We start from the raw sequence: 27,306 nt of genomic DNA, 5'->3' as shown, positions 1-27,306 counted from the left end.
GTTCATTATTATCTTTGTGTTACTTAGAGAACGCTATTGTACATCCAGTATCGTTGGCAGTCCCATCTTTTTGTTCTTCAGTACCTTTACTTAAGAGAAAAATGTTTTTCAACCAGTAACTTCTTTGTAATTGAAAGTGTCTTAAGAACGGATGAGATTAAGATAAATAAAGTACAATGGCTGTGCTATTTAAGTAGATTCAGGATTTCTTTCCGGATCCGGAACAGCTGAACATTATGCCTTCATGGAATCGTTTTACTATTCAGAAAATTAGATAATTCAGCTTACAGTGGCGTATGCATTTGGCGTATATATAATTAACAAGATTTCGCGTGGTTCGCTCGCTGCTAAAGCAGCTAGCGTGTCCTATGTTTGTTTGAACCTACCACTTTGTATGGCGGCCATCTAGTTTTTCCGCCATTTTGTTTTTTTTTTTGACAGCGATTGAATTTGACTAAGACTTAAAAAGGTTTAGTGGACAAAAAATTTTTCCAAGTTTGATATTTTTGCCAGGCCATAGGGTGTCTCCCTAATGCGGAGGAGTTTACGAAGATCAAAAAGTATTTCTATATTCAACTTGTCATTACTTGATCACACCTCTTATACATATTTTTTACCCCCGAGGCATTTTCTGAAAAAACAAAATTTTGTATGGCGGCCATATTGTTTTTCCGCCATTTTGTTTTTTTTCGCCGGCGATTGGATTTGACCAAGATTTAAATGGCGTATGCACTTGGCGTATATATAATTAATTTTATACAGTATGTACTACAAAGGGAGCGTAGATCTAATATACACATACATAAGAGTTAGAAGGCACATTCAAATTGCAAAAAACTTTATCGACTGACTCTGGTTACACAAAGAAAGATACCCAAACTATCTTCGAAGGCCAAAAAGATAACCGAAGGGATATAATATTTAAATGCGGCGTGTGTCTTGGTCAATAGTTCCAGAATCAATCTGTTCGAAGACAGCCGACGTCTTTCAAAAGAATAAATAAAACAGTTTAGCAAGTAAAGTAAGCGCACTGTCCGCCTGCTTGCTTGTTACTGCTCGCAATAGTTGTAGTTTTAAGGGACACAGATTACAGGTTTAATTTGTTAACTGGAAGCAGTTTGTCAAAGTTGGCATTACTGCATCGAAACTGTAAACTGATTTTGGAAGTCATTTGGAATGTTCCGAGAAATATAACCGTATTACAACCGTTCAAGTAGCCTGAAGCTCAGTAGCTTGCAGTCGCCATTACACACTTGCAGTCGTTAAAACTGCACGCCGAGACTTCAAACGTGAACTATAATGCAAATTATTTACTTTTTGCTCTTTAAAAGTAATTAATGTTCATTGAATTTTTAAAAATAACTTATTCTTAAGAAGGAAAATCGAATTAAAAGGGCCTTTTCAAGGATAATAAGTTTTAGGTAAGTACTTGAAACACTTCAGAATTTAGCGCTCCTATTGAAAATACCTATCTGAAATTAATTTAAGCCGCTTAAGCTCAGGCTTTTAATTAATCACTTCATCCATCATATTTTTATATATAATTTTTCAAAGTAATAATTCGAACGGTCCGTTCTTTTGATTCCTGGATATTTTTTTTTCCTTTTTCCTCAAGTCTTATAAAAGTTTGTTTCTTATAGAAGTCTTATAAAACTTATTTCTTCAGAAGAATATAAAATTTCGTTCGCAAATTTTCGATAAATTTATTTTTACATTTTAATGAAGAATCTGTTTCTCCGTTTGAGATACAAAAATCTTGTTCTCACATTAACACGTAATTGCTAACCAGACAGACAGTCCACGCAATGAGACTCAGGGTAAATCTAGCTGGACACTGGTAGAGGAAGAGGCAAGTCGCAGGAACTGCGACTTCATTACTCGGGACTATAACCTGGAACCTGACTGAGGGCAGCAGTAACTGTCAGTACTATTCGAAGGCGGAGAATAAGAGACCTAGTACGGCTTTGAAATAGACTACTCTAGGCGCCATCCCACTCGCGTCAGACAGAGCACTACGGCGTGGAAGGCAAGAGGGAAACCACTGCCCTACTTTTCCCAAAAAAATAGCATGAAGAATGCTACACTCAAGAGCAAAAATTATATTATTAAAAAAAAATAGGATCTCATCTATACATATTCTCCACTATACGTATATACATAATTCCATCAAGTGCCAAATTCCATCGACGGTATTAGAGAAAAAAGTACTTTTTCCTTTTCCTCAAAATATTATCCATTTTCATCCGTATTTCCTTGACTAATTTCTGAAAGCCAACATGGTTTGACCGCTGGCGCCCCATGCTTATTTGACAGACAAGATTGATGGTTGGACTTAATATACGTCGAAAGTGACGACCGCCTGTCCGGGTACGAAGGAGTGTCTATGTTTAATCTTATGAATCGGTTTTGTGCTTTACAAAGTTGCAAAGATTATGTGTCTTCGAATTCTATCGTGTGGCTTATGAGGTGGATTACCAACCCAGTCAACCCTAATTTAGCTGTCGAAGGCCCCTGATTTGACTCACGTAACGACTTCGTTCTCACATCAGAAATTCAAAATCAGGTGATCAGCTTGAAATGTCCTAACTAAAACAGAGCTCACAAAGTGATTTTTGTATTATGACCCCATCGGGGTTCGAACCCGGGACCTCCGGATCGTGAGCTCAACTCTCAATCACTGGAGCACGAAGTTAGGTGACATGTTTTAATTATTATGATAATAACCGCGTAAACCTCAAACAAAGATGAAACCAGATGTTGGGTTTTGGACTAATAATCTAACTAGGTACAAGCTCCTCCCTCCTTCCAACGCGTGAAATTACCATTTATTTCGCGCACATGACGCGGAAGCCGCGCGGTTCTCAAATCCGCCGCAACGCGTCTCGCCACCGTCAGCTTGGAAAAAACTATCGCCGGCCGCGGTTCGCGCTCCCGCCAACTAATCAAAGAAAATAGAATAGAATAGAAAATAGAATAGAAATTGTTTATTATAAAAGGACGCCACACACAAAGACAAGACAATAACATCACTAAAAAAAAACAAAAACGCTGAATATATATATGAGAAAAATTTTTGATTATTTAAAGCTCAACAGATATTAATTACTTACTTATATTTTACTTTTTTTTTTACATATACTTATATCTTTCTAATTTCTAATTTTTAAGTTTGATGTGTAATTTTAATTTTACTTTATTTTTAAATACTTAAGTACCCTTAATTGTATAAGTTATGTACGCCGTAATTGTCATATATATTAGTCACAATACCGTAACCTTATAAATGTAAAATGTTTAAATATATTGTGATGTGGTTGTACTTTATAAATAAATAAATAAATAAAAAAACTAAAAAAACAACTGCATGCTAAAATAACTGTTCTTGTGTTAATTGTGACAGTAATACCCTGGATTGAAGTGCCTCGCTCCCAGGACAAAACGTGGGTGGAGTGAGCCTTTTATTTTTTGTATAGCCCTTTTATATTTAACAGGTAGATAAACGCCACCATAGTTCACCCAATACCAACTGGATAATTGCAAAAAGTTTGCCAAAAGTAGGCCAATCTTCGCTGGCAATCGTCGGTAGCGTTCCGCGTTGGAACACGATTCTCGCTAAGCGGAAATGAATCGGACATCCACTCCCACTTCCAAACGTACGTGACCTCATGGTCGAATGTACATTGTATAAAAGTAGAAAGGACTGTACTGTACAATGTCCAGATATTAAGTGACGAAATGAACGAGGAAGTCTGGGTTAGATTCCCGATGGGGACACTTGCAGATCATTTAGTCAGACAGTCCTTTGTCAGTCTAGGACATTGCAGGATCACCTGATTGTCGGAAAAGTAAGATGATTCCCTGATTCCGAGCAGCTTGTTCCATACGTCCAGGGGGGTAAAAATGGCCACATCGAAGCAATTCATCTAAGAAAGCAATATTGCTTTTTGACATTTGTTTGCATTGCGCACTTACTTTTATATGCGCCAATGTCAAATTGCAATATTGCTTTCTTAGATGAATTGTTTCGATGTGGTCATTTTAACCCCCTGTTCGTATTACGTTCTTGCTTCTCCTGGACTAAAGAAATAGAAAATAATACGTTTGGAATGTCTATTATGAGTATCTCGGGCATGTCTTAAGAGCCATATCTAGGACGTCAAATATAAATATACTTTATTGCACCAAAATAAAAGTAAAATACAAAAGATTCTTAACTGGGTAGGCAAATGGCGGCCTTGTTTAAAATTAAAAGATTGCGAAAAAAAAAATGAAAGATTGGAGGGACATTACGGTGGTGCGACTGTACGTTTGATAGTAGTGTTTTGTTGATTGCACAACGCCAGTTACTACCTCTACGTCGGTTACTGTATGTAGACGTTACATGAGTCATGACAGGAGCCTTTGGTGGCTATGGAGCCACCAATGGAATAACCCTGACACCAGGATTGATGAGATTGGTAATCCACCTTACAACCCAAACGATAGAAGAGGAAAATTCTCATTACAAGCGGTCTTCCGGCATCTTTTAGCGTTAAAATTAAAACAACTAACAATGGTGCTAATTTCTGTAAATACTATCTAATTTTCATCATCATCATCATCACCAGCCCATTAACGTCCCCACTGCAGGGGCACGGGCCTTCCCTATGGATGGATAGGGAGATCGGGCCTTAAACCACCACGCGGGCCCAGTGCGGATTGGTGGTTATTAACGACTGCTAATGCAACCGGGACCAACGGCTTAACGTGCCTTCCAAAGCACGGAGGAGCTCGAGATGAAAACTTTTTTTTTTGTGGTCACCCATCCTATGACCGGCCTTGGCGAAAGTTGCTTAACTTCAACAATCGCAATTTTATTTTAAGTTATATCTGTCATTTTCTTATCCGCCGAGAAGGAAAGGGACGGGTAATCGACAAGCATAAAATTTATGGAACACACGTCAATTTTAAGCACAAATCTAAAACAGCCGTCTAAAAATTTTACACCAGTCAATAACCCGACACAGTTAAGTAGACAGCACGTCAAACGGATTGCATACCAGTGACGTAACTTTTTGATTCGCCCGGGTTATTCATTCATTTACTCATTCTTACTAAAATTAAGAGCTGTGAATCATCCATCCCTTTCCTTTTCGACGGATTTGAAAACGACGGATATACTTAACTTAAAATAAAATTAGGCGGTGTCTGCGGGAATCGGGGTCATTGTCTAGCCAGTTAGTTCAGCTTATGAACTTTATTACAATGATATTATATAATCTAGCTCATCTATAGCTTCATCTAGAGCTTATTTATAACTTGTGAGATGGAGATGGCTTGTCGTTAAACCGTTGGTCCCGGCTATTGGCCGAAAAAACACTTCCACCAACCCGCATTGGAGCAGCGTGGTGGAGTATTCTCCATACCCCCTCCGGTTGATTGAGGGGAGGCCTGTGCCCAGCAGTGGAAGCAAGAGATGCATCAAAATATCTTCGAGATAAACTCAAACAACTTATAGGTTCAAAACAATCCAACTTGATGAAGTCTTGCCAACTCCGAGACTTGAGTTCCAGATGAACTGAACTCTATTTCCGACCGATTAAAGATTTACGCCAGCGATGTTTCAGTGCGAAGGATTAACTTTTTCATTTAACTTTTCTCGAGTCGGTCTGTGATTGGAATATCTTTGGAGCTGTGAATAGATAGATTTAAATCTTCTTTTATCGTTTGGGTTGTAAGGTGGATGACCAGCCTCAGCAACTTTGGTGTCGGGGTTATAATTCAAAAGACACCAGACTTAGCTCATTAACTTCTACGTGCTTACATCAGCTAGTAGTAGCTGGGACCAACGGTTTCACGTTTCGGATCGTCTTACTTTCGGAAAATCAGGTGATCATCCTGTAATATCCTTATCAAACTAGGAATCACAATGTGATTGTTATGATGTAACCCCACCGGAATATGACAGCGGGACCTCCGTATCGTGAGCCCAACGCTGTCAAATCTTCAGTAAATGTGATAACGCTAAGAAAAAGATGATTTGCACGATTAATGGAACTGTAAAAATAAGCTGCTGCAAACCTGAAATAGATTAAATTAACTATACATTTCTATTCGAGTTGAATATCGTACTCAAGTTAAACTACCTCTCAACTTAATACTTTGCTTCACTCGAGTGGTCTGTTTTAAGTTATAAGTGGTTTTAGAACAAAAACACAAGTTTTAACCTGAAACTTTTACGTTTTTCTCGTGATACTCGTAATTTATAAGAACACGCGCGGAGCGGTGGTGACTGCTATAACTTTGCAACAAAGCCATTTTGTAACAATGTCTTATTGTCTTACTTTCTGTTGTTTGGTTCTTTTTTTGGCTATAATTATTATCAAACAGTTTTTACCATACGTCAAATTTCGTTCGACGTAGAGGGAAAATAAAGCAAACGCACCGAAACGCTACATCAAGCCACTCGCCGTAAAGAATCTCACCGTAGCGGGAATCGACGATTGATGTTAGGATCCGTCGGGTAGACCCCGAATAAGATAGTGTGACGACCTCAACGCTTGTTGGAGTTATTGGCCGGAGTTCGCGCAGAATTTAAAAGAGTAAATTATCAACGAGAGGCCTTTGTACAGGAATGGAATGAAATAGAATTAATAAGATAAGATATTTTTTTATATTTTATTTGGGTAGCTTACAGCCTTTTTTTTTAAAAAAAACAAACTTGTTTATACAAACAAATTTTAATGTCAATAAAAAGCTACCATAAGTGAATATAGAACTTTTAAAATGTCCATACAGACTTGGATAAGTACAGCCAGAAATTGAAATTAGGTTCCCTGGTCAGGAAGGTTTTTACATTTTGAACGGTACTGAAAAATAGGTCAACTCGAGTATCAGTATTAAGCATATTATTATGAATTAATCTTAATGTTCTAGGTAAGAAGCTTTTGTTGTATGAAAAGTATGTATGTGTAAGTATATTCATTATCTATTCTAGATTTATCTATCATGCAACCCTTTCCCTTTGTTTCATGTTTAGAAGACATCTTCCTTGTAAACCTTAGAGGAATTTTCATGCGTATATAATGTCATTTTCTCATACTAGACTCACACTTACTCACTCACACACTTCACTTACTAGTATCATCACTTCACTTAGTGCTGTAGTTTGGTTGTGTGTACACTAAGTAAGTGTACTTTATTTTCATTAGCATTTTTACAACATTTTCTCACGATTTCCACTGTGTAATTAAAGATAAAACAAATTGCTTTAATTGTTAGGACATTTTGGAACTCCGTATTTAAAATAGTTTGCGTGGTTGAAAACATTTTTTGTAAATCAAAAGGAGAATTAATAGGTTAATTAGGGAAGGGAAGCTATGAACGTATCTACGAATATAAATCTTGCTGATATTGTTGACTTTTATAGCTCCTAATACGGAAAAAATATATATTTTAGTGATTTATGGCTAATAAAATGTGAAAAGTATAATGCACTTTTTAACCTACATGATATTTTTTATCCTAGAAAAATGGTAGGTGATTAGAAGCTTAAAATGTATGAAATTACGTTATATTTTTGAAGGCCCATGTGTACTAGTTTTGAGAATAAGAGTACTAAATATATATTAGGGTTCTTAAATATGAATATTCATTAAAGTATTTTACAAATTCTTCATTTCTTCGATAGACTTTGTCTATTGGTTAGTTACATTTAATCTTTGAGATATGTAGCGTATTCCATCGAGAAGCGTGGTGAAATATGCTCCATATCTCTTACGATCATTGAGACAAAGCTTGTGTCGCCGAGCCCTGATGACGACTATTTGGAATCTAGAATAGAAGGATAGAAATATTTATTTAAAAAGTTAAGTTTAGCAGTTTAAAATATGTGTTTGACACTTTCAAGGACAGAACGTCTAACAACGTTCCGATTCCAAGGTGTATTATGAAACCATACTATATATTATGAACCATCAATGACCCCTGGTCTCTGCCCGTGAAAGGTGTGTTACATATGCCTACTATAAGACTATTGCCGACGCAGCAAACCCTTCGTTAGCGTTAACATCTAGATTGAGGACAAGCGACGACACGTTCCGCAGACTCAATATTATTTCCCCACTATTTCGACATTTACTTTTTGATGTATAATTTTAGATTGTCACTACTTATTCTTGTATCGAACAAGTTAGGTTCTTATAGTTTTAATTAATATAAGTTTAAATATTGTAATTTCAATTACTGAAATTAAATAGTTTTATAAATCATTTCGGTTTTTTTTCGATCCTCCGGCAGCAGCCTACGTAATTGGCGCAGTCGGTAGGATACTCACGAGTAGATCCGTGGGCACCATAACTCTTCGCACATCAAGAGTGATCGCCGCAAATCTCTCGGGTAGCTATTGAGCTCCGTTCCTGAGTATCCTGAATCTACGAACCAGCTGCCGCCAAGAGGAGAATCCAGACTTCGATTCAAGAGAGGAACCAGAGATGAGATATATATGTGAGTACACTTGAACTGTTCTCGTGTTGCTTGCTATTTTTACCCCCTAGTTCTCTTTAGTTTTACACAATTTTTCATCCATCGAAAAATTCCCTCCCGCGGGAACCTGCATCTCGACAGGCTCGCCGCCACGTAGTAGATAGTAATAGGATAATAAATCTAAATTCATTAGGTAAGGATATAAAAATGGCAGTCGATAGAGATAATGTCTACAAAGCACTGCGCATGGTCCCGGAGTTTGATGGGAACCCGAATGTGCTCACAAGATTCATTAGAATCTGTGATCAGATAGTAATCGAATATATGAGCAATGATCCAGGTAGTGAATTAACTAACTCGTGTGTATTAAACGGAATACTTAATAAAATCACCGGTTCCGCAGCAAGCATTATCAACTCCAATGGGATTCCTGATAATTGGTTGGGTATTCGTACGGCGTTAGTTAATAATTTTTCGGATCAACGTGACGAGACAGCACTGTACAATGACCTCTCATTAGCAACGCAGGGTAATAGAACACCGCAGGAATTTTACGCGGAATGCCAAACCTTATTCAGCACGATAATGACTTACGTGACATTACATGACTCTATACAGACGACTATTGAGGCAAAGCGAACTTTATATAAGAAGGTCGCTATGCAGGCATTTGTTCGAGGGTTGAAAGAACCCTTAGGGTCCCGAATACGGTGTATGCGTCCCGAGACCATCGAGAAAGCTCTCGAGTATGTGCAGGACGAACTTAACGCTATGTATTTGCAACAGCGTAGTGATGTACCAAGGTCCCAATACAAGCAGTCCACCCCGTCTAATCAGAATTACCAAGCGCCGCCAATACCATTCAACTGGCCAGCCCCTATGGCACAACGCGCTATGCCACCCGCGCCTCAGCCGTTTAAATTCCACGTTCCACCAAATCAGCCGCAACTTCGTATGCCTACTCGTACGCAACAAATGTTCCGCGCTCTACCACCTAATTACAACCCCAATAGTAACGTGTTCCGGTTACCACCCAAAAATCATTCACCGCAAAACTTTCCTAAACCCATGAGTGGTGTACAGCATTTCGTCCCTAAACAGTTACCCCATACTATGATGACAGGACATGATTGGCGTAAATCAGGCAATCCACCACCAACAAGTTATTTTAAAACCCGCGAAATGAACATGAATGAGTGTGCAAGTCCCGACGATTCATATTACAATTCCGAGTACTACTGCGAACCTGAGTACGTTTACTACGCGGATTACGATAATACTTATCCTGTTGAATATGACACCAGTGCATATCGTTGCGATACGACAGACAATCAGCTGAGCGATGAAGGTCAACCACAGCCAGGCACCAGCCAGGTTGAGCAGGATTTTCAGACGGCTTCGATATTAAAAAAGCCAAAATAGAATTAAACTTGCAAACTCAACGTCAACTGCCGTACATAAAAATTTCAAATCCACCACTTAAACTTTTAATAGATACCGGTGCAAATCAATCTTTTATTAGTCCCGAAGCTGTTGAAAAATACTTTTCGCAGTTTCCTCTCAACTACGATCCCTTTGAAGTTACGAATGTTCACGCCACAAGTAGGAACGACTATTCTATCACGTTACCTTGTTTCACCGAGTTCAATGACAACGATAGTATCAAGTTATTTGTATACCGTTTTCATGACTACTTTGATGGACTTATAGGATTGGACTTACTGACGACTTGGGAAGCAAAAATTGACTTAAAGCACGGTAATTTAGTTACGCGATCTGCTATAAATCCAATAAGAATGTACAATTCACATAATGTTAACCTTTATGAGGATATCATCCCCGCCGGTACTTCCAAATTGATTCGAATCCCCATTGATGCACCCGACGGTGACGTCATCATCCCACAGCAGGTAATTTGTAACTGTATGATTTACGAGTGTCTAACTACTGTATCTAATAACCGTGGCTATTTAGAAGTCGAAAATACAACGTCAAACGACATTATATTTTCACTCGATCACCCCGCCCGAGCCGAGTTGTTCAACGTAGAGTGCACGCGCACCACACAAGCTATGTTGCGCGAGCAGGACGTGGTATCGCGATTGCGTACGGACCATCTTAACGAAGAGGAAAAAGCTAATCTCACTACTCTTTGTTCCCGTTACGCAGACGTTTTTTATATCGATGGTGAAGCCCTAACTTTCACCAATAAAATTAAACATCGCATTAGAACAACTGACGAGGTCCCCGTGTACACGAAAAGCTATCGCTACCCATTCGTTCACCGACAGGAAGTTAGAGATCAGATAGCTAAGATGTTAGACCAGGGTATTATACGACCATCGGACTCTGCCTGGAGCTCACCCATCTGGGTAGTACCCAAGAAAGCGGATGCTTCTGGTAAGCAAAAATGGCGTCTAGTAGTCGATTTTCGTAAACTTAACGAAAATACTATAGATGATAAGTACCCGATACCCAACATTGCCGATGTCCTTGACAAGCTAGGGAAATGCCAGTACTTTACTACCTTAGACTTGGCAAGTGGTTTCTATCAGGTAGAAATGGACCCGCAGGACATCCCCAAGACAGCCTTTAACGTCGAGCATGGTCATTTCGAATTTCTTCGAATGCCTATGGGACTTAAAAACTCGCCTTCCACCTTCCAACGAGTTATGGATAATGTCCTTAGAGGTCTTCAAAACGAGATATGCCTTGTCTACCTTGACGACATCATTGTGTTCAGCACATCCCTTCAGGAACACATGATTAACCTGGAAAAGGTTTTCCAACGCCTTCGAGAATCCAATTTTAAGATCCAAATGGATAAATCGGAATTCCTTAAACTTGAAACGGCTTATTTAGGTCATATCATCAGTAGTGATGGCATAAAACCTAACCCGGACAAGATTTCAGCCATACAGAGGTATCCAATCCCAAAAACCCCCAAGGAAATTAAGCAGTTCCTAGGTCTTCTCGGTTATTACCGTAAATTCATCCCCGACTTTGCTCGCATAACAAAACCTTTTACCCAATGTTTAAAAAAAGGTAGAAAAATCACGTTAGACTCCGACTATGTTAACTGCTTCGAGAGATGTAGAACTCTTCTCACTAATGACCCCATACTTCAGTACCCTGACTTCAATAAGGAGTTTATACTGACCACAGATGCTTCAAACGTAGCTATTGGAGCTATATTATCCCAAGGGCCTATAGGATCGGACAAGCCCGTGTGCTACGCTTCTCGCACTCTTAACGAGAGCGAAATGAATTATAGTACCATCGAGAAAGAACTTCTTGCCATAGTTTGGGCTACAAAGTACTTCCGACCATATCTCTTTGGACGTAAGTTTAGGATACTGACTGACCACAAACCACTCCAGTGGATGATGAATTTAAAAGAACCAAATTCACGTCTAACTAGATGGCGACTAAGACTTAGTGAGTACGACTTCACAGTTGTATACAAGAAAGGCAAGCACAATACTAATGCCGACGCCCTTTCTCGTATTGAGATCCATAATGAGGAGGTTGAGTCCTTAATTAAGAAAATTGAGGAGCTCAGCTCACTCCTAGGCAACCCTTCTGAAAAACCACCGACTCTAGCTGACTCATCGACTAACACCGTACATACTGCTAACGAACATCCCATCCTAGAAGTCCCAATTACAGACGAACCCCTTAATAAGTTTCACCGACAAATCCGTTTCACTGTAGTTAGTGACGTTAAACGTAAACCGGTAATGACTAAGCCATTCGACACTCACACGAGTGTAGCTGTTCAATTGTCCGAATCAAATCTAGAGAACGATGTAGTTAACGCTATAAAAGAATATGTCAACCCTAAAGTCAAAACCGCAATCTTAATAAATCCACCCTTAGCCATGTACTCTATCATCCCGATCATCCAGGACAAGTTCAAAAGTTCTTCTATGAACCTTGTTTTATCCAAGGTTGAACTGGAGAACGTCAAGGAATATCTTCGCCAACAAGATATAATTCGCCATTACCATGACGGTAAGACTAACCACCGCGGCATTCACGAGTGTTATCTCGCTCTATCACGAAGATATTTCTGGCCTAAAATGAAGGAGCACATAACTAAATTTATTAACGAATGTACAACATGTGGACAAGCTAAATACGATAGGAATCCCATTAGACCACAATTTAATCTGGTACCTCCAGCTACAAAACCGTTTGAGATAATTCACATGGATTTATTCACTGTGCAAAGTGAAAAATACGTAACTTTCATCGATGTTTTCACGAAGTACGGACAAGCGTACCATTTACGTGACGGCACAGCTGTTAGTATCTTGCAAGCGTTACTGATATACTGTACTCATCACGGTCTCCCTATGACTATAATAACTGACAATGGAACTGAATTCACCAACCAACTTTTCTCTGAATTTACCCGACTTCATAAGATAAATCATCATAAAGTTCTTGCCCACTCCCCAAATGACAATGGTAACATAGAGCGTTTCCACTTGACTGTACTTGAACACCTCAGAATATTAAAATTGCAACATAAGGACGAGCCAATTGTCAATCTTATCCCATATGCAATTATCGCTTACAATAGCTCTATACACTCTTTTACTAAATGCAGACCGTTTGACTTGCTGACTGGACATTTTGACGCACGTGATACCCTCGACATGGATCTTACGCAACACTTATTGCAACAGTACACGCAAAATCATAAAGAGCAAATGGAAAAAGTGTATGAAATAGTTAACGAATCCTCACTTGCTAATCGTACCGCGTTAATAGAGAGCCGCAATAAAGACCGCGAGCCCGAAGTAGAATATTCACCGCAACAACAAGTTTTTATTAAAAATCCTTTCGCGAGCCGACAAAAAACCGCACCGCGTTATACCCAGGACACTGTTCTCGCCGACTTACCCATACATATTTATACCTCGAAGAAACGTGGCCCCGTGGCTAAATCGCGCCTGAAACGTGTTCCTAAATTGTTACAGAATTCCGCTGTTACTGGTGATCCGTCTGACTCGACCTCAAGAGATAAGACTTGAAAGCCTTGACGATGGACCTGGACTTTTACCTTACAAACTTGGAGCTACTAGACTGACAACCCATTACCATACTTTCCTTCAATACGTACAACTGGACGAGATTGAAAACAAAATTAATCTGTTACAGACTCAATTACTTACCTACAATTCGCGACTTAGTAACGACACTTACCTTCTATACGAGTTACAAATAACTTATCTTACGAGTAAGCTTGGCAAAGTATTAAGTCAGTTAAGATCATTAGAACCAAACCGCGCTAAAAGAGGTCTTGTAGACAGCCTGGGCTCTGTAATAAAAAGTATATCTGGTAACTTAGACTACACTGACGCTTTGAAATATAATAACGCTATCAATTACTTACAGAAAAATCAAGATAAAGTTGTATCCGAGTTAAATAATCACGTTAGTTTGAGTAAAGAATGGATGTCACGACACAGCAGTGCATTAGCCCAGCTGATTGAGAACCAAAATAAAATTAATGCCAGTTTAGAGTTACTTTTGGACAAGGAAACCTATAGAGAAAGTAGTTTAATTAAATATGCGAAATTTTAGAAATAGTCACTGAAAATGTAGAGGACCTTATGTCAGAAATAATTAGGTTGGAAAATACGTTAGCTTTTATTCGTGCCTCTAGCACGCATCATTCTATGATAGATGTAGAAGTGTTAGAAACTATGATACGTAAATTAAAATTAATTTATAATAAAGATCAAATTTTAAACTTAGAATTGAGAGAATATTACGATATGATTAAACCTGGGTTTTATTACATAGATAGGCAAATAGTTATCATTTTTAGATTCCCTATAGTTTCAAAAAGTACTTATGACTTGTATAGACTCTCTATAGTGCCTAATAAAAAGCACTTAGCTCTCATCCCCTCTTATCCTTTCATAGCAATCAATACTGAGAATAAGTTCGTGTACATAGAGGCAGAATGCCCGAAGTTAAATAACTGGTATCTCTGCGAGGAGAACATTAACCACCAGATTCGCACCAAGTCTGACTGTATACAACATCTCATTACTAATCAAGCTCTGGAGAATTCCTGCCACTTTACAGAGGTATCACTATCCAGAGAAGCCATGGAGAAGCTCGATGACCAGCACTACGTCGTGTCCTTCCCACAACCCACGAAAGTACGCCTAACCTGCGGAAGAGAAGACATCAACTCACTGCAGGGAAGTTATCTCGCTACTATCCCCGTCAACTGCTACCTGCGAACACCGGAGTTCACTATTACCAATGATAACGATGAGATAAAAGGCCAGCCTCTGAAACTTATGAAGATACCATATGATGAAGAAAAACGCCCTACCACTACATCTCATATTAATCTCCACTCTATTAATCTCAAGGGATTGCATGAGATAGAAGATAGGATCATGATGGAGGCTCCTCTTCAACTGGAACGAGCGCAACCAAACGCCCTGTATCACACCACCATACCCTTCTACATCGTGATATTAAGTGCAGGCGCACTCACCCTCTACATCGTGTTACGTCGCTACCGGCTATGGCATCATAAGACGATTGAGGATCCAGCATCGCCAGCCCCTGGACGACATATTTATGAAAAACCTGGAAATAAGAAACAACTTCAAACCCTGGAGAACGTCCCCGCAACATTTTCACTGAACGTGCTAAAATAGTTGCTCATCTTAGGGGGAGGTGTTACATATGCCTACTATAAGACTATTGCCGACGCAGCAAACCCTTCGTTAGCGTTAACATCTAGATTGAGGACAAGCGACGACACGTTCCGCAGACTCAATATTATTTCCCCACTATTTCGACATTTACTTTTTGATGTATAATTTTAGATTGTCACTACTTATTCTTGTATCGAACAAGTTAGGTTCTTATAGTTTTAATTAATATAAGTTTAAATATTGTAATTTCAATTACTGAAATTAAATAGTTTTATAAATCATTTCGGTTTTTTTTCGATCCTCCGGCAGCAGCCTACGTAATTGGTGTAAATATATGTGTGTATATATAAAAAATACCGTAAATATATATACATACAATACAATACAATACAAAGACTCTTTATTGCACTTGAATCACATTAAAAATACACACATATACATATATATATATATATTTACGGTATTTTTTAGTTATGCTGGCGGCATTATATTTTATTGCAGCATCCCGTGCTCCAATACATTAACTTCCTACCCTAAGTTTGCCTGGCAGATATTGCTGTTTAGCAATAAGGCCGTCTATTGTGCTTATTTTTATTCGTATGTTTATGTCCTTTGTATATGTCGTTGCGAATTAAAGTAATTGATTGATTGTAAGTAATTGATTGATTGATTGATGAAAGGGAGATATGCCCTAAGCACTAAATTACAAGAGTCCGCATGTCGCCTGTTAACTCACGCACGTCGGCGTGTGACGCAGCCGCACCAAGATATTTCTGTCTGGACCGCCACATCGATTTACTCACCGTTCATTGAGTAGTTACACAAACGTTAAGTTGCGTTGCGCGATAGTAAAGAAGCAATGAATGATGTGGAAAGTTAAATAATGTATATAATCTTTACGTCATTTAATATGGTCGTTTTGTGCAAATTTTGGTCCTCTTTATAATAAGCCTTGAATTGTTTTAGCCTAGTTGGTAAAACGCTTGCCTCTCACTTCGAGATCGCAGGTTCGAATTGTCGAATTTATTTTCGAATTCATGTTTGGATCACAAATGATTCACGTGCTCAGCGGTAAAGGAAAACTTCCTGAGGAAACCTAAGTACATTCCCGAAAAATGCATTTTCGGTTAGGTATGTGATCTAGCATGTATTGGGCTGGTTTTCCCTTCGCGGGTTGGAAGGTCAGACCGGCAGTCGCTTCTGTAAAAGACCGGATCTGTCAAATCTTCAGGTGCGGTAAACGGACCCCGTGAAAACCGGATAATGCTAGGAGGATGATGAATTTTATACCTTAGTAACCAGTTTTACAGTATGACTAAAATTTGTCAAAGAAATAACTTGAAAGGGTTAACTAGTGAGCAGGTGCTGGTATGTTGAAGGTTTCAACCGAGGTAGGACCGTAATTACAAGCTGCACTTAGGCTTAGTAAAATGGGTCTTAGAATGTGTTCGGTGTGCGGTTTTGAAACAAGCGTATTGAAATTTCTGACGAATTGTATTTCTGCTAGGTTGTTTCAGAAATCAGAAATCAGAATCATTTATTCAACGTACGTAATTATCATGGATAAAATTGTTGAAGGTCAATGTAACATTTTTGAATTTACGTCATTTCGCAAGGTGTTATGGCTGAGGAGAAGAAATGACAAGAAACTGCAACAGCAACACATCTTTTAAAAATCAATGAGGATATACATTACTTACAAGTTATTTAATAACTAGAGGAACACATTCAATACCAGACATTCTTATCATTTAGGTAGTCATTAATCTTATAATAAGCTTTTTTACATAAAGTTAGCTTCACATGAGCTTTAAATTTATTTTCTGTCAAATTTAAAATATTATCTGGTATTTTATTGTAAAAACGTATACATAACCCCAAAAAAGATGAATTTAATTTACTTAATCTAGAATTTTGAATAGCAATTTTATGTTTATTTCTTGTATTGTTTGTATGAAGTGTCCGGGATGTGGTATAAGATAGACAGCAAAATCTCTCGCAAGTATATCCTATCGATTAGGCAACGGTTGAATCCGTAGTTATCAGTAGATATTATTAAGTCAGAATCATGAGCTGAATCACCCCTCAGTATTCGGCATGGTGTCACTAACACCCTGTATAGTCTTAAAAACACTACTACTGCTTCTTCTTCTTCTTACCGTGTGGGGTGAGGTGGTATACCGACCTCATCAGCCCTGGTGTCAGGGTTATTATTGATCCGCCAAAGGCCCCTGACATGGCTCATTTAACGACTACATACTTAGTAGTAACCGGGACCGACGGCTTAACATGCCTTCCTAAGCACAGATCATCTTACGGACAATCAGGTGATCAGCCTGTAATGTCCTAACCAAACTAAGGATCAAAGACAAAGTGATTTTTGCGATATGTTCCCACCAAGGTTCGAATCCGGGGCCCAACGCTCAACCACTGGACCACGGAAGTTGTCACTACTACTGCTACTACACTACTATTTACTAGTAGTGGGCCGATAGTAATAAGCGCTAAATAAGGTACAGAGAGCACAATTTTTATGAGCTGATTATGATTTACGATATAGAAACAATCTGAAATAAGTACAAAAGCATTTCTGTCTCTTACTTATGTAAGAAAGACAGAGAGAGACTCAAGGTCTTTGAAATGTGGCGTTGGAGGAGGATGAAAAGAAATAGTTGGCCTGAAAGAGTTACTAATTAGGAAATGCTAGTAAGAGTAAGGGAAAAGAGGGAAATATTGAGGGTTATTGAGCACAGTAGCGCTAAGGTGATTGGACACGACGAATTTATTAAAAACATCATAGAACGGAAGCTACAAAGAAAGAGATGAAGAGGAAGACCAAGAAGAGCTTACATGAAACAGTTTAAAGAGAAGGCGAACGTCGTGTCTTGTATGGAAGTAAAGGAATTGGTCTTTGATAGACAAGAATGGAGAATGCAACACCGTTAAGAGCGTGTCTCTTAAATTAGTGATGATGATGACTTATGTAAGATTGAAAATAAAACACGATCTACATTTTCACACAAACTCCATAAAGATGAACCTACGTTCTTTTTTTGACTACTTAGTCGGAAACTAACTTATCATGAATAGAATGCGACCTACTTCAACTTACGAACGCGAGCAATTTAAAACCTCAAGCCACTTATAGGAGTTGAATTCTTATTGAACAATTTTTTTCCCGTTTCAAGCAGTTTCTAAAGCCACACAGGTCATATGCCAGTAATTTGCAGTTGTGGCGAGTGACGCATTACTGAATTGGCAGTTTCTAGGTCGTCATTGGTCACGCAGAGTTAAACACTGATACGCTTCAGAATACCGACCAATAGGAGCGGACTGTCCATTCCGACCAAACTGCGAGCTGAGATATTAGAATGCTTTGAAGTTAAATTGTCAAACTTGCTATTGAGGGTAACTGTTCCGAGCTGTTAGGCCTTAGAGATGGTTATAGCGGTCTCCGTCTATCTTGTGAGTTGTGAGGCAGAATACCAACCCCATAAACCCTGGTGTCAGGGTTTGAGCCGCCAAAGGCCCCTGACATGGCTCATGTAACGACTACTTACTTATATCGGTAAATAATAGACCAACGGCTTGACGGATCATCTTACTTTCAGACAATCAAGTTATCAGCCTGTAATGTCCTAACCAAACTAGGGGTCACAAAGTGATTTTTGTGATATGTCCCCTGGGGATTTGAACCCAGGATCTCCGGGTCGTGAGCCCCACGCTCAAACTACTGGACCACGGAGGCAGTTACAGCGGTGGGCGAGCCGGAAGCGGCCGGTGGCAATGCTGAAATGCTGACTTTTTTTGACGTAACTTACGTAGACTCAGATTTGCCGCATATGGCGTACTTAGCCGGTTTAATGGGGAGCGCTGAGGAGTCTCACTCGGCTAAAAAATTAAGAAGACAAACTTGAGGGCACACTGGGAATCGTGACACCTTTGCGCATTTTAATTAATAACTAACGTTTTCACATGACCTTAACCTTAAGATTTGACAGGTGAGATTTTTTTACAGAAACGATTGTCTTTATCCTATTCTGATGTTTAAACTAAATTCCATCAATATGACACGTATATTCGGTAGTTTTTGCGTGAAATACACACAAACATACTAACATAAACATACATTCTTAGAAACAGTCGCATTTTTGTAATGTTAGTATCATTTTTTTAAGAACAAGTTAGGTTTAAAAATCGTACTAACTGTTTATTTCTGACTGCCATTGCTAATCTGAAATTAGCGCATGACATACAGTTGTCCGACAAACAAATATTGTCCGAAAAAAAATGGAATCACGTACTCGCGTAAATATGATAAAAACAAAAAACACTGCCCTAAAACCGTATAGAACCGTTTAGGGTTTACAGAATGTAATACTACAGCTTAGACCGCGCGCGTTCTGAATTTTCGACTCATTTTTTTCAGAAGGCTGCCCCTCAAAGCAGACGAATAAACCCGTTATAAACCCCTCTTTTACATCTGTCAATTCAAGACAGCGTTTTAATTGGACGTCCGACGGAACGGTGGCGAATTCTATCGCAGGAATAATGTCAAAAAACGGAATGTTATAATTTTCTGTCGACTTTAATATAACTATTGGTGTATGAAATATAATGGAGGGGTTGCGACAGTGGAAGAATTAGGAAAAAACTTACAGTTTGTCTCGCCAATGTTAAATCCAATATTGTTTTCACTTTACAAACACTCACAATCGTCGGGAATGCATTCCATGTAGATTTTATTTAGGTTTTTGAGGTTTTCTTTAATATTTGATGCGAGGTACTTGCGTCGTCCGCGCGGCAATCGGAAGAAGTGGTTTCTTTTTAAATATGGCGGTCGTTCCGTCTGTCCTTGTCAAATGGCAAAGGGAAAGGGCGGGAATTTCAAATGCGTGGGAAATGTTTAAATAACGAACAATTGGTATAATTTGGCAGAGTAACTTATAGGATTCCGATTATTTTACTGGTTTCACTAAGGGTAAATAATAAAGGAAGAATACGAATAGGTACCTAAGTAACGAGATGGTTAAAGTAACGAGATGGTTGCGCTTTAAGTGACTGATTTTCAAATATTAGCTAGAACTACCTGTCTTATTACAATTTCCTGGAACTGTGTGGATACATTCTGAATTTTTAATTAATATTAATTGGTTTTAGTGCTTTAACTCGACTCCTATCTCCAAATTCAAATCCAAGTTTATATCTATTAAGTAGGTAACATAGTTACACCATGAATCGTCATTTTTTACATAACGTCCCACCAACGTCTCAACTTCCTAAATTTTCTGCGGCTTCTCACAACCTGTATAGCCGGGGAAAAGAAGCTGCAAGAAAAACCTAGGCACAGGGCTCGATACGTTCTTTAAAAAATAACATAAAATATTGTTATACAAATTTTAGTAATTTGGCTGCCTAATATCAGTTTCCCTACCGATATCCTTTTTTCAGATCCTCCGGTTACCTAACCTGAAGATTTGACAGGTCTGTTTTTTTATAGAAGTGACTGCCTATCTGACCTTACAACCTGCGAAGGAAAAACCAGCTCGAAACAGGTTAGTTATAAGACTAGAAAAGATTCAATTAAAATCATGATACCCGTTTTTTTATATTCCTGTGACATTCAATTGTTAAAGTGTTCAATACCCAATTAATTTGGGTTTCTGGCTTTATAGATTGATTTTTACACAAAATCTAAAAGGGAAAATTTGTAAGAAAGTGAATGAGGAAAAGTTTATGTAAATGAGCGGTTTAAGGTGTGAATATTTAATGAGCTGATTTAGGGTTTTAAGGGATTTTGTTTTAATAAATTGATTGATTTTAATCTTTAAAAAAATCAACTGATTTTTTTAAAGCTGTTAGGAATTTAACACATAACATAAGCTTTTAGTCACGTTAGTATCCCCAAAGAAGTAGACAGAGGTGTTAGTAGTAGAACCATATATTAGAGAGCGTGCGTATTGCTATTAACCGGGCTCAAATCCTGGAAACCACCTGAATCAATTAGGCATTTCATAATGCTTCGAATGGACTTGGCATTAACGAAGTGTGTAAATCACATCATGTTTATCTCAAGACATGTTTAGACGAATAATCATAAACCATAAACAGTCTGTATTTCCAAAGTGGGAATGTTTCCGGGACTGGTAGATCACTATTAGCGCGACGTTTGGCCACACCCTGGACACTTCAAACAAACAACCTTGTTTTACACATTGACATTTATCAATACGCGCAACTGTTTGTGTGACGTCTGAGGGTTGCCAATTACAATAAGTGCCTAATTTAACTGTCATTACTTACTCAGGCAGGTAGTACTACTTACGAAAGAAGCTTTTAAATTCATCAGTTACTTCCACATGTAAAGTACACTGATAAAAGATTAAAGAAGGTCCGCGCGCATCCTTCACAATTCACGTCTAAAAAATGTTCTAGGGGGGGGGGGGGGGGGTAAACCTAGCTCAGCCGCTGGTGGGGAGCGGAGAGTTGTTGTTCTATACGTAGTTTTATTCCTTATTCTATGGCGTGGCGCACGGCACATGCATCGCTGTTTATTTCATCATCATCAGCCGTACGACGCCCACTGCTAGGCAAAGACCTCCCCCAAGGATCTCTACGACGATCGGTCCTGCGCTGCCCGCATCCAGCGGCTTCCCGCGACCTTCACCAGATTGTCGGTCCACCTTGTAGCGGGCCTACCCACTGAGCGTCGTCCGACATTTCCACCTTAAATGAAGCATAATAGGCAAGTATTTTTGCGACCCTGACCATGCTAAGACTGTTTATTTATTCACAACAGAACTCAATAATAGCTTTGACTAAAAGGAAATAGACACAAGGTGTACGTCACATAGAGTAGGGGTTATTTATAATACATTGTGTGTCAAAGAGAATAACATTGTTTGCCCTATCAATTTTCTTTGTGCGATCTGATATTATTTCGTTAGTCATAATGTAAGTATTAAAAAGGTTTAAATTATTTCAAGGTGTATTTTTATAACCACTTCTTACTTGGACTGTAAAGGGTAAAAATATAGAATGCTCATCTAAATAAATGATCTTCTACTTCTTCTATCGTGTGGGTTGTGAGGTGAAAGACTAACCTCATCAACCCTGGTGTCAGGGTTATTATTGATCCGCCAAAGGCCTCAAGTAACGATTACGTACTTACATCAGTAAGTAGTAACCGGGACCAACAGCTTAACGTGCCTTTCGAAGCACAGATCATCTTACTTCTGGACAATCAGGTGATCAGCCTGCAATGTCCTAACCAAATTAGGGATCAAAAAGTGATTTTTCCCCGCAGGGATACGAACCCGGGACCTCCGGATCGTGAGCAGAACGCTCAAGCACTGGACCACGGTGGCCGTTATGTTCATCATTATGGTATAATAATATGATCATCTATTATGGTTGTTTAAATACAACTTCAGAACTATAATGTCTGTCAGCTCCATACAGAAGACGCGGTAACGTGTGGTCATCGATGAAATCCTATCTATTTTGTAAAGTACCTACTGTAAATGATTTTGTAAGTAAACCTTTTTTTTACGTGACTTATTGTAGATTTAAGACAACAGGCCTGAGAGTGCGCAGTCATCTGGGAGGATGTAATTTGAAAAAGAAAGATTTAATCGACAATTTTGAAAAGCGAAACTAGTAAAAATGTATGGGATTCTTCTGCTTTGGGTTGAGATCAATAACCGATCTCTCAGGGTCACTATTGTAGCAATAATATTGCAGCATGCTTACGTAACGACTACGTAGATCAAAAATGCATGAGATTGACGAAAGGCGACATTTTTATCACTGTCGTAAATATTTTTTTGTTAGCGCCTAGAATACATTTCATAGCAAAGTCTCACAAGAACGTTATTGATTCATATTAGTTTAAGTACCTAATTATGTTTTTTGTAAAAATTACAAAGTAGATCATTCACTTTTCAATTTTTCGTTCGGCTATCACGTTTTTTACCGGGTGGGCCCTGGGCGCTCCCCATTTGTCCGTCTAAGTAGCTAATGCCACCTGACCTAACGTATCACCTCTAATACAATGTTGCTTGTCATCATTCAGTAGCGTTGCCGATTGATATTATTACTAGCAATGACGTCATTCTGTAATGAAAGACTTTCCAGGTTACCAATATAGATAGCGCTATTGTTTTTGAAGAACATACCCTGGAAAGTGCTTAAAGTCGTAAGACTGAAAGTCCTTTTAAAATCAAAACCTCATTGTTTAACTCATCATCATCATCATCATCAGCCCATTAACGTCCCCACTGCTGGGGCACGGGCCTTCCCTATGGATGGAGGGAGATCGGGCCTTAAACCATCACGCGGGCCTAGTGCGGATTGATGGTTATTAACGACTGCTAATGTAGCCGGGACCAACGGCATAACGTGCCTTCCGAAGCACGGAGGAGCTCGAGATAAAAACTTTTTTTTTGTGATCACCCATCCTATGGCCGGCTTGTTTAACTCATTGATTTATAACTAATTATGAGGGACTTTTTTATGTTTTAACAGCCTCCGTGGTCTAACAGCCTCCGTGGTCTAGTGGTTAGACCGTTAGGCTCACGATCTGGAGGTCCGGGTTCGATTCCCGATGGGGACATCGTCGAAATCACTTTGTGAGACTGTCCTTTGTTTGGTAAGGACTTTTCAGGCTTGAATCACCTGATTGTCTGAAAAGTAAGATGATTCCGTGCTTCGGAGGGCACGTTAAGCCGTTGGTCCCGGCTATTAGCCGTAAAACACCTCCACCAACCCGCATTGGAGCAGCGTGGTGGAGTATGCTGCATACCCCCTCCGGTTGATTGAGGGGAGGTCTGTGCCCAGCAGTGGGACGTATATAGGCTGTTTATGTATGTATGTTATGTATGAGGGACTTTCCAAGCTACGTTCACCGTATATATATATAATATATATATATATATATATTCTTTATTTCCTTAATCTAAATACATGGTATACAGTACAATATAGAGACGTTGTACGGATTTAACGTGATAATTATCTATTTTCCCATTGCTAGGGTTCATAATTATTCAAACATACTATGTATGTAATCGCAGATACTATATAAAAATAATTGTTGCTCGGTATTTGAATCAGATATGGTATAGAATTTGTTGACAACCTATATTGCTTTTCTTTGTTTTGATCAGAATAATGATGGGTGGAAGATGTATTTTGCTTGGGTGTTATAACATAACATAACAAATACTTTATTGCACAAGCAGGAAAAAACAAAATACAAAACAAAAGAGAAATAGAATTAGTACCTTAGGCGGCCTTATTGCTAAGTAGCAATCTCTTCCAGGCAACCTTTAAGTATAGGAGATATTGAATATTATGCAATATAGCGGGATAGTGCAGCATGGGAATACTTGTACGTATAAAAATAAATACACTTTCGACTACATAATAATAATACACATAATTACAATTGTTATAATAAATAAATATCACTACTTAAACTACTACATATACTATGGAAGAAAAGGAGTAGATAGATTATAAAGATGAAGAGGAAATAGAGGTAACCATCATTTATCCCCAAAAACTAGAAGGTTAAACGAAGACAACTTTGGACAACACCATCTATATTCTTTTAGAGAACGTAGTCTGGAAAGCCATTCATTCGTTCAGCCGTGGTAGCCCAGTTCGTAAAATGCTTGCCTCTCACTTTGAGGTCCCAGGTTCGAATCCAGCACAGGCCTAAACCAATAATTGTCAAATTTGTTTTCGAATTCTATATTGGATCATAAAATGATTATCACGTGCTCAGCGGTGAAGGAAAGCATCGTGAGGAAACCCACATTCTGACTTAACTTGTATTGGGCTGGTTTTCCCTTCGCGGGTTGGAAGGTCAGACAGGCAGTCGCTTCTGTAAAAACCGGACCTGTCAAATCTTTAGGTTAGGTAAGTGGACTCTGTGAAAAAATGGGGAGATGATGAGTTCACAATGATATTATTATCATCACTTACATAAAAAAAAAAAAAAAAATAAATAAATAAAAATCATTTATTCTCAGACTACAGTCCATAGGTTCATTGCGCCAGGACACGAGCTAAGACTGGGTTCGACTCAATAATGTAAAACGGTAGTTAAGTCGTGTGTAATTAAATAAATCATTACACTATCGATCGGAGTTTAATAAAATATAATGTACCGTTTACGTCATGGAAGTTCAAGAACGCATAACAACTGTCGCGTCTTAAAGTAAGAAATAATGAAGAATTATGGGTTAATGTTTGTCATTAGGCGACGGTTCAGCATGCAAGTAAGCATGCAAGCAAGCAAGAAGTAAGCAATTTGATTTGGCCCCTGCGATACAAGCTGAACTTAGTGCAAGGACCGCCGCATATCTAGAGCAATTAGTCATAATATTATTATATTTGTATGTATTTTTCATTGCAAAATTGTAAGTCTATCTTCTTCTCTTCTATCGTGTTAGTTGTGAGGTGCAGTACCAACCTCATCAACCCTGGTATAGTTCAATGAACATAGGGTTTAAAGTATGTGGTTATATTTTTTCCATTTACAGTCTTAACATAACGTAACAAATACTTCAAAAGCAAAAGAGAAATAGAATGAGTCCAATAGGCGGCCTTATTGCTAAGTAGCAATCTCTTCCAGACAACCTTTAAGTATAGGGGATATTTATTTTAATATTATGTAAGATAGCGGGATAGTGCAGCATGGGAATACTTGTACGTATAAAAATAAACACAAAGGTAGATACACTTACGAGTATAATTATAAACCACATAACTAAATAATATCAATATTTAATAAATAAATATCAATACTTAAACTACTACATATACTATGGAAGAAAATTTTATTTTATTGTGGGGTCGAGCCGCTGATGTAGAAACTATTTTCATTATTCAAAAAAGGGCAGTTCGCGCTATTTATAATCTGCGTTGTCGGGACTCTTTAAGGGAGCTGTTTAAAGAAATAAATATACTGACGGTCGCAAGTCAATATATTTATGAAAACATTATGTATGTGCGTAAAAATGTATCTCTCCTTCCGAGAAACTGTGAAAGGCATACTTACAATACAAGGAATAAAAATAAAATTGTTGTTCAAAATTCTAGATTAAGTAAATTAAATTCATCTTTTTTGGGGTTATGTATACGTTTTTACAATAAAATACCAGATAATATTTTAAATTTGTCAGAGAACAAATTTAAAGCTCACGTGAAGCTTACTTTATGTAAAAAAGCCTATTATAAGATTAATGATTACCTAAATGATAAAAATGTCTGGTATTGAATGTGTTCCTCTAGTTATTAAATAACTTGTAATGTACCCTCATTGATTTAAAAGATGTGTTGCTGTTGCAGTTTCTTGTCATTTCTTCTCCTCAGCCATAACACCTTGCGAAATGACGTAAATTCAAAAATGTTACATTGACCTTCAACAAGTTTATCCATGATAATTACGTTGAATAAATGATTCTGATTCTGATTCTGATTCTGAAAGGAGTACATGGATTATGAAGATGAAGTCTTTCGTCTTTTGTGGGGATTAATAAAGTTTTTTTTTTTATTTTAATGGCATTGCTACTACTACCTATCCTTCAGCCAGCAGGAGTAAATAGAGGAAAAAGATATCCCAATTGTACCTCAATTCAGAGGTACATCGATCACAGATAAACTAATTACCCCACACTTCACTGAGCTTTCTGTTAGACCAACGTGACAGGTGCTAAGCCGTGTCGCCGTCTATAATGGTCGATCCAACTGTGTTAACGGCCTCTGTGGTCCAGTGGTTGAGCGTTGGTGTTACGATCCGGAGGCCCCGGGTTCGAATCCCGGTGGGAACATTATCACAAAAATCATTTTGTGGTCTCTGGTTTGGCTAGGACATTATAGGCTAATCACCTGATTGTCCGACAAAATTTGATCTGCACTTTGGAAGGCACGTTAAGCTGTTGGTTCCGGTTACTACTTAGTGATGTAAGTCGTTAGATGAGCCATTATAGAGGGGCCTTTAGCGGCTCAGTAATAAGTCTGGCACCGGGGTTGATGAGGTTGGTAATCAACCTCATAACCCACACGATAAGAAGAAGTGAGTGTTCTCTTACCTGCAAAATTTACTCTTTTTCAATAGTAAAAAGCTCCAAAATACTCC

General features: G+C 38.4%; 2 protein-coding genes across 3 annotated transcripts in view; one reads left to right on the top strand and one right to left on the bottom strand.

Moving 5' to 3' along the window:
- LOC126382086 (5-hydroxytryptamine receptor 2A) overlaps window positions 1-27,306 on the bottom strand; it is a 173,531-nt gene that overhangs the window by 122,417 nt on the left and 23,808 nt on the right. The gene's annotated exons all lie outside the window — the stretch shown is intronic.
- On the top strand, window positions 12,034-15,169 carry LOC126382136 (uncharacterized). Its single transcript, XM_050031903.1, has 2 exons — window positions 12,034-12,477; window positions 14,569-15,169. Exons 1-2 carry the CDS (start codon window positions 12,204-12,206, stop codon window positions 15,156-15,158), a joined length of 864 nt encoding a protein of 287 aa, XP_049887860.1. The 5' UTR covers window positions 12,034-12,203; the 3' UTR covers window positions 15,159-15,169.

This window comes from Pectinophora gossypiella, chromosome 3, assembly GCF_024362695.1.
Source record: "Pectinophora gossypiella chromosome 3, ilPecGoss1.1, whole genome shotgun sequence".
Taxonomy (NCBI): Eukaryota; Metazoa; Arthropoda; class Insecta; order Lepidoptera; family Gelechiidae; genus Pectinophora; species Pectinophora gossypiella.
The sequence above is the reverse complement of the archived record's forward strand: the minus strand, read 5'-3'. Positions and strand labels throughout refer to the sequence as shown.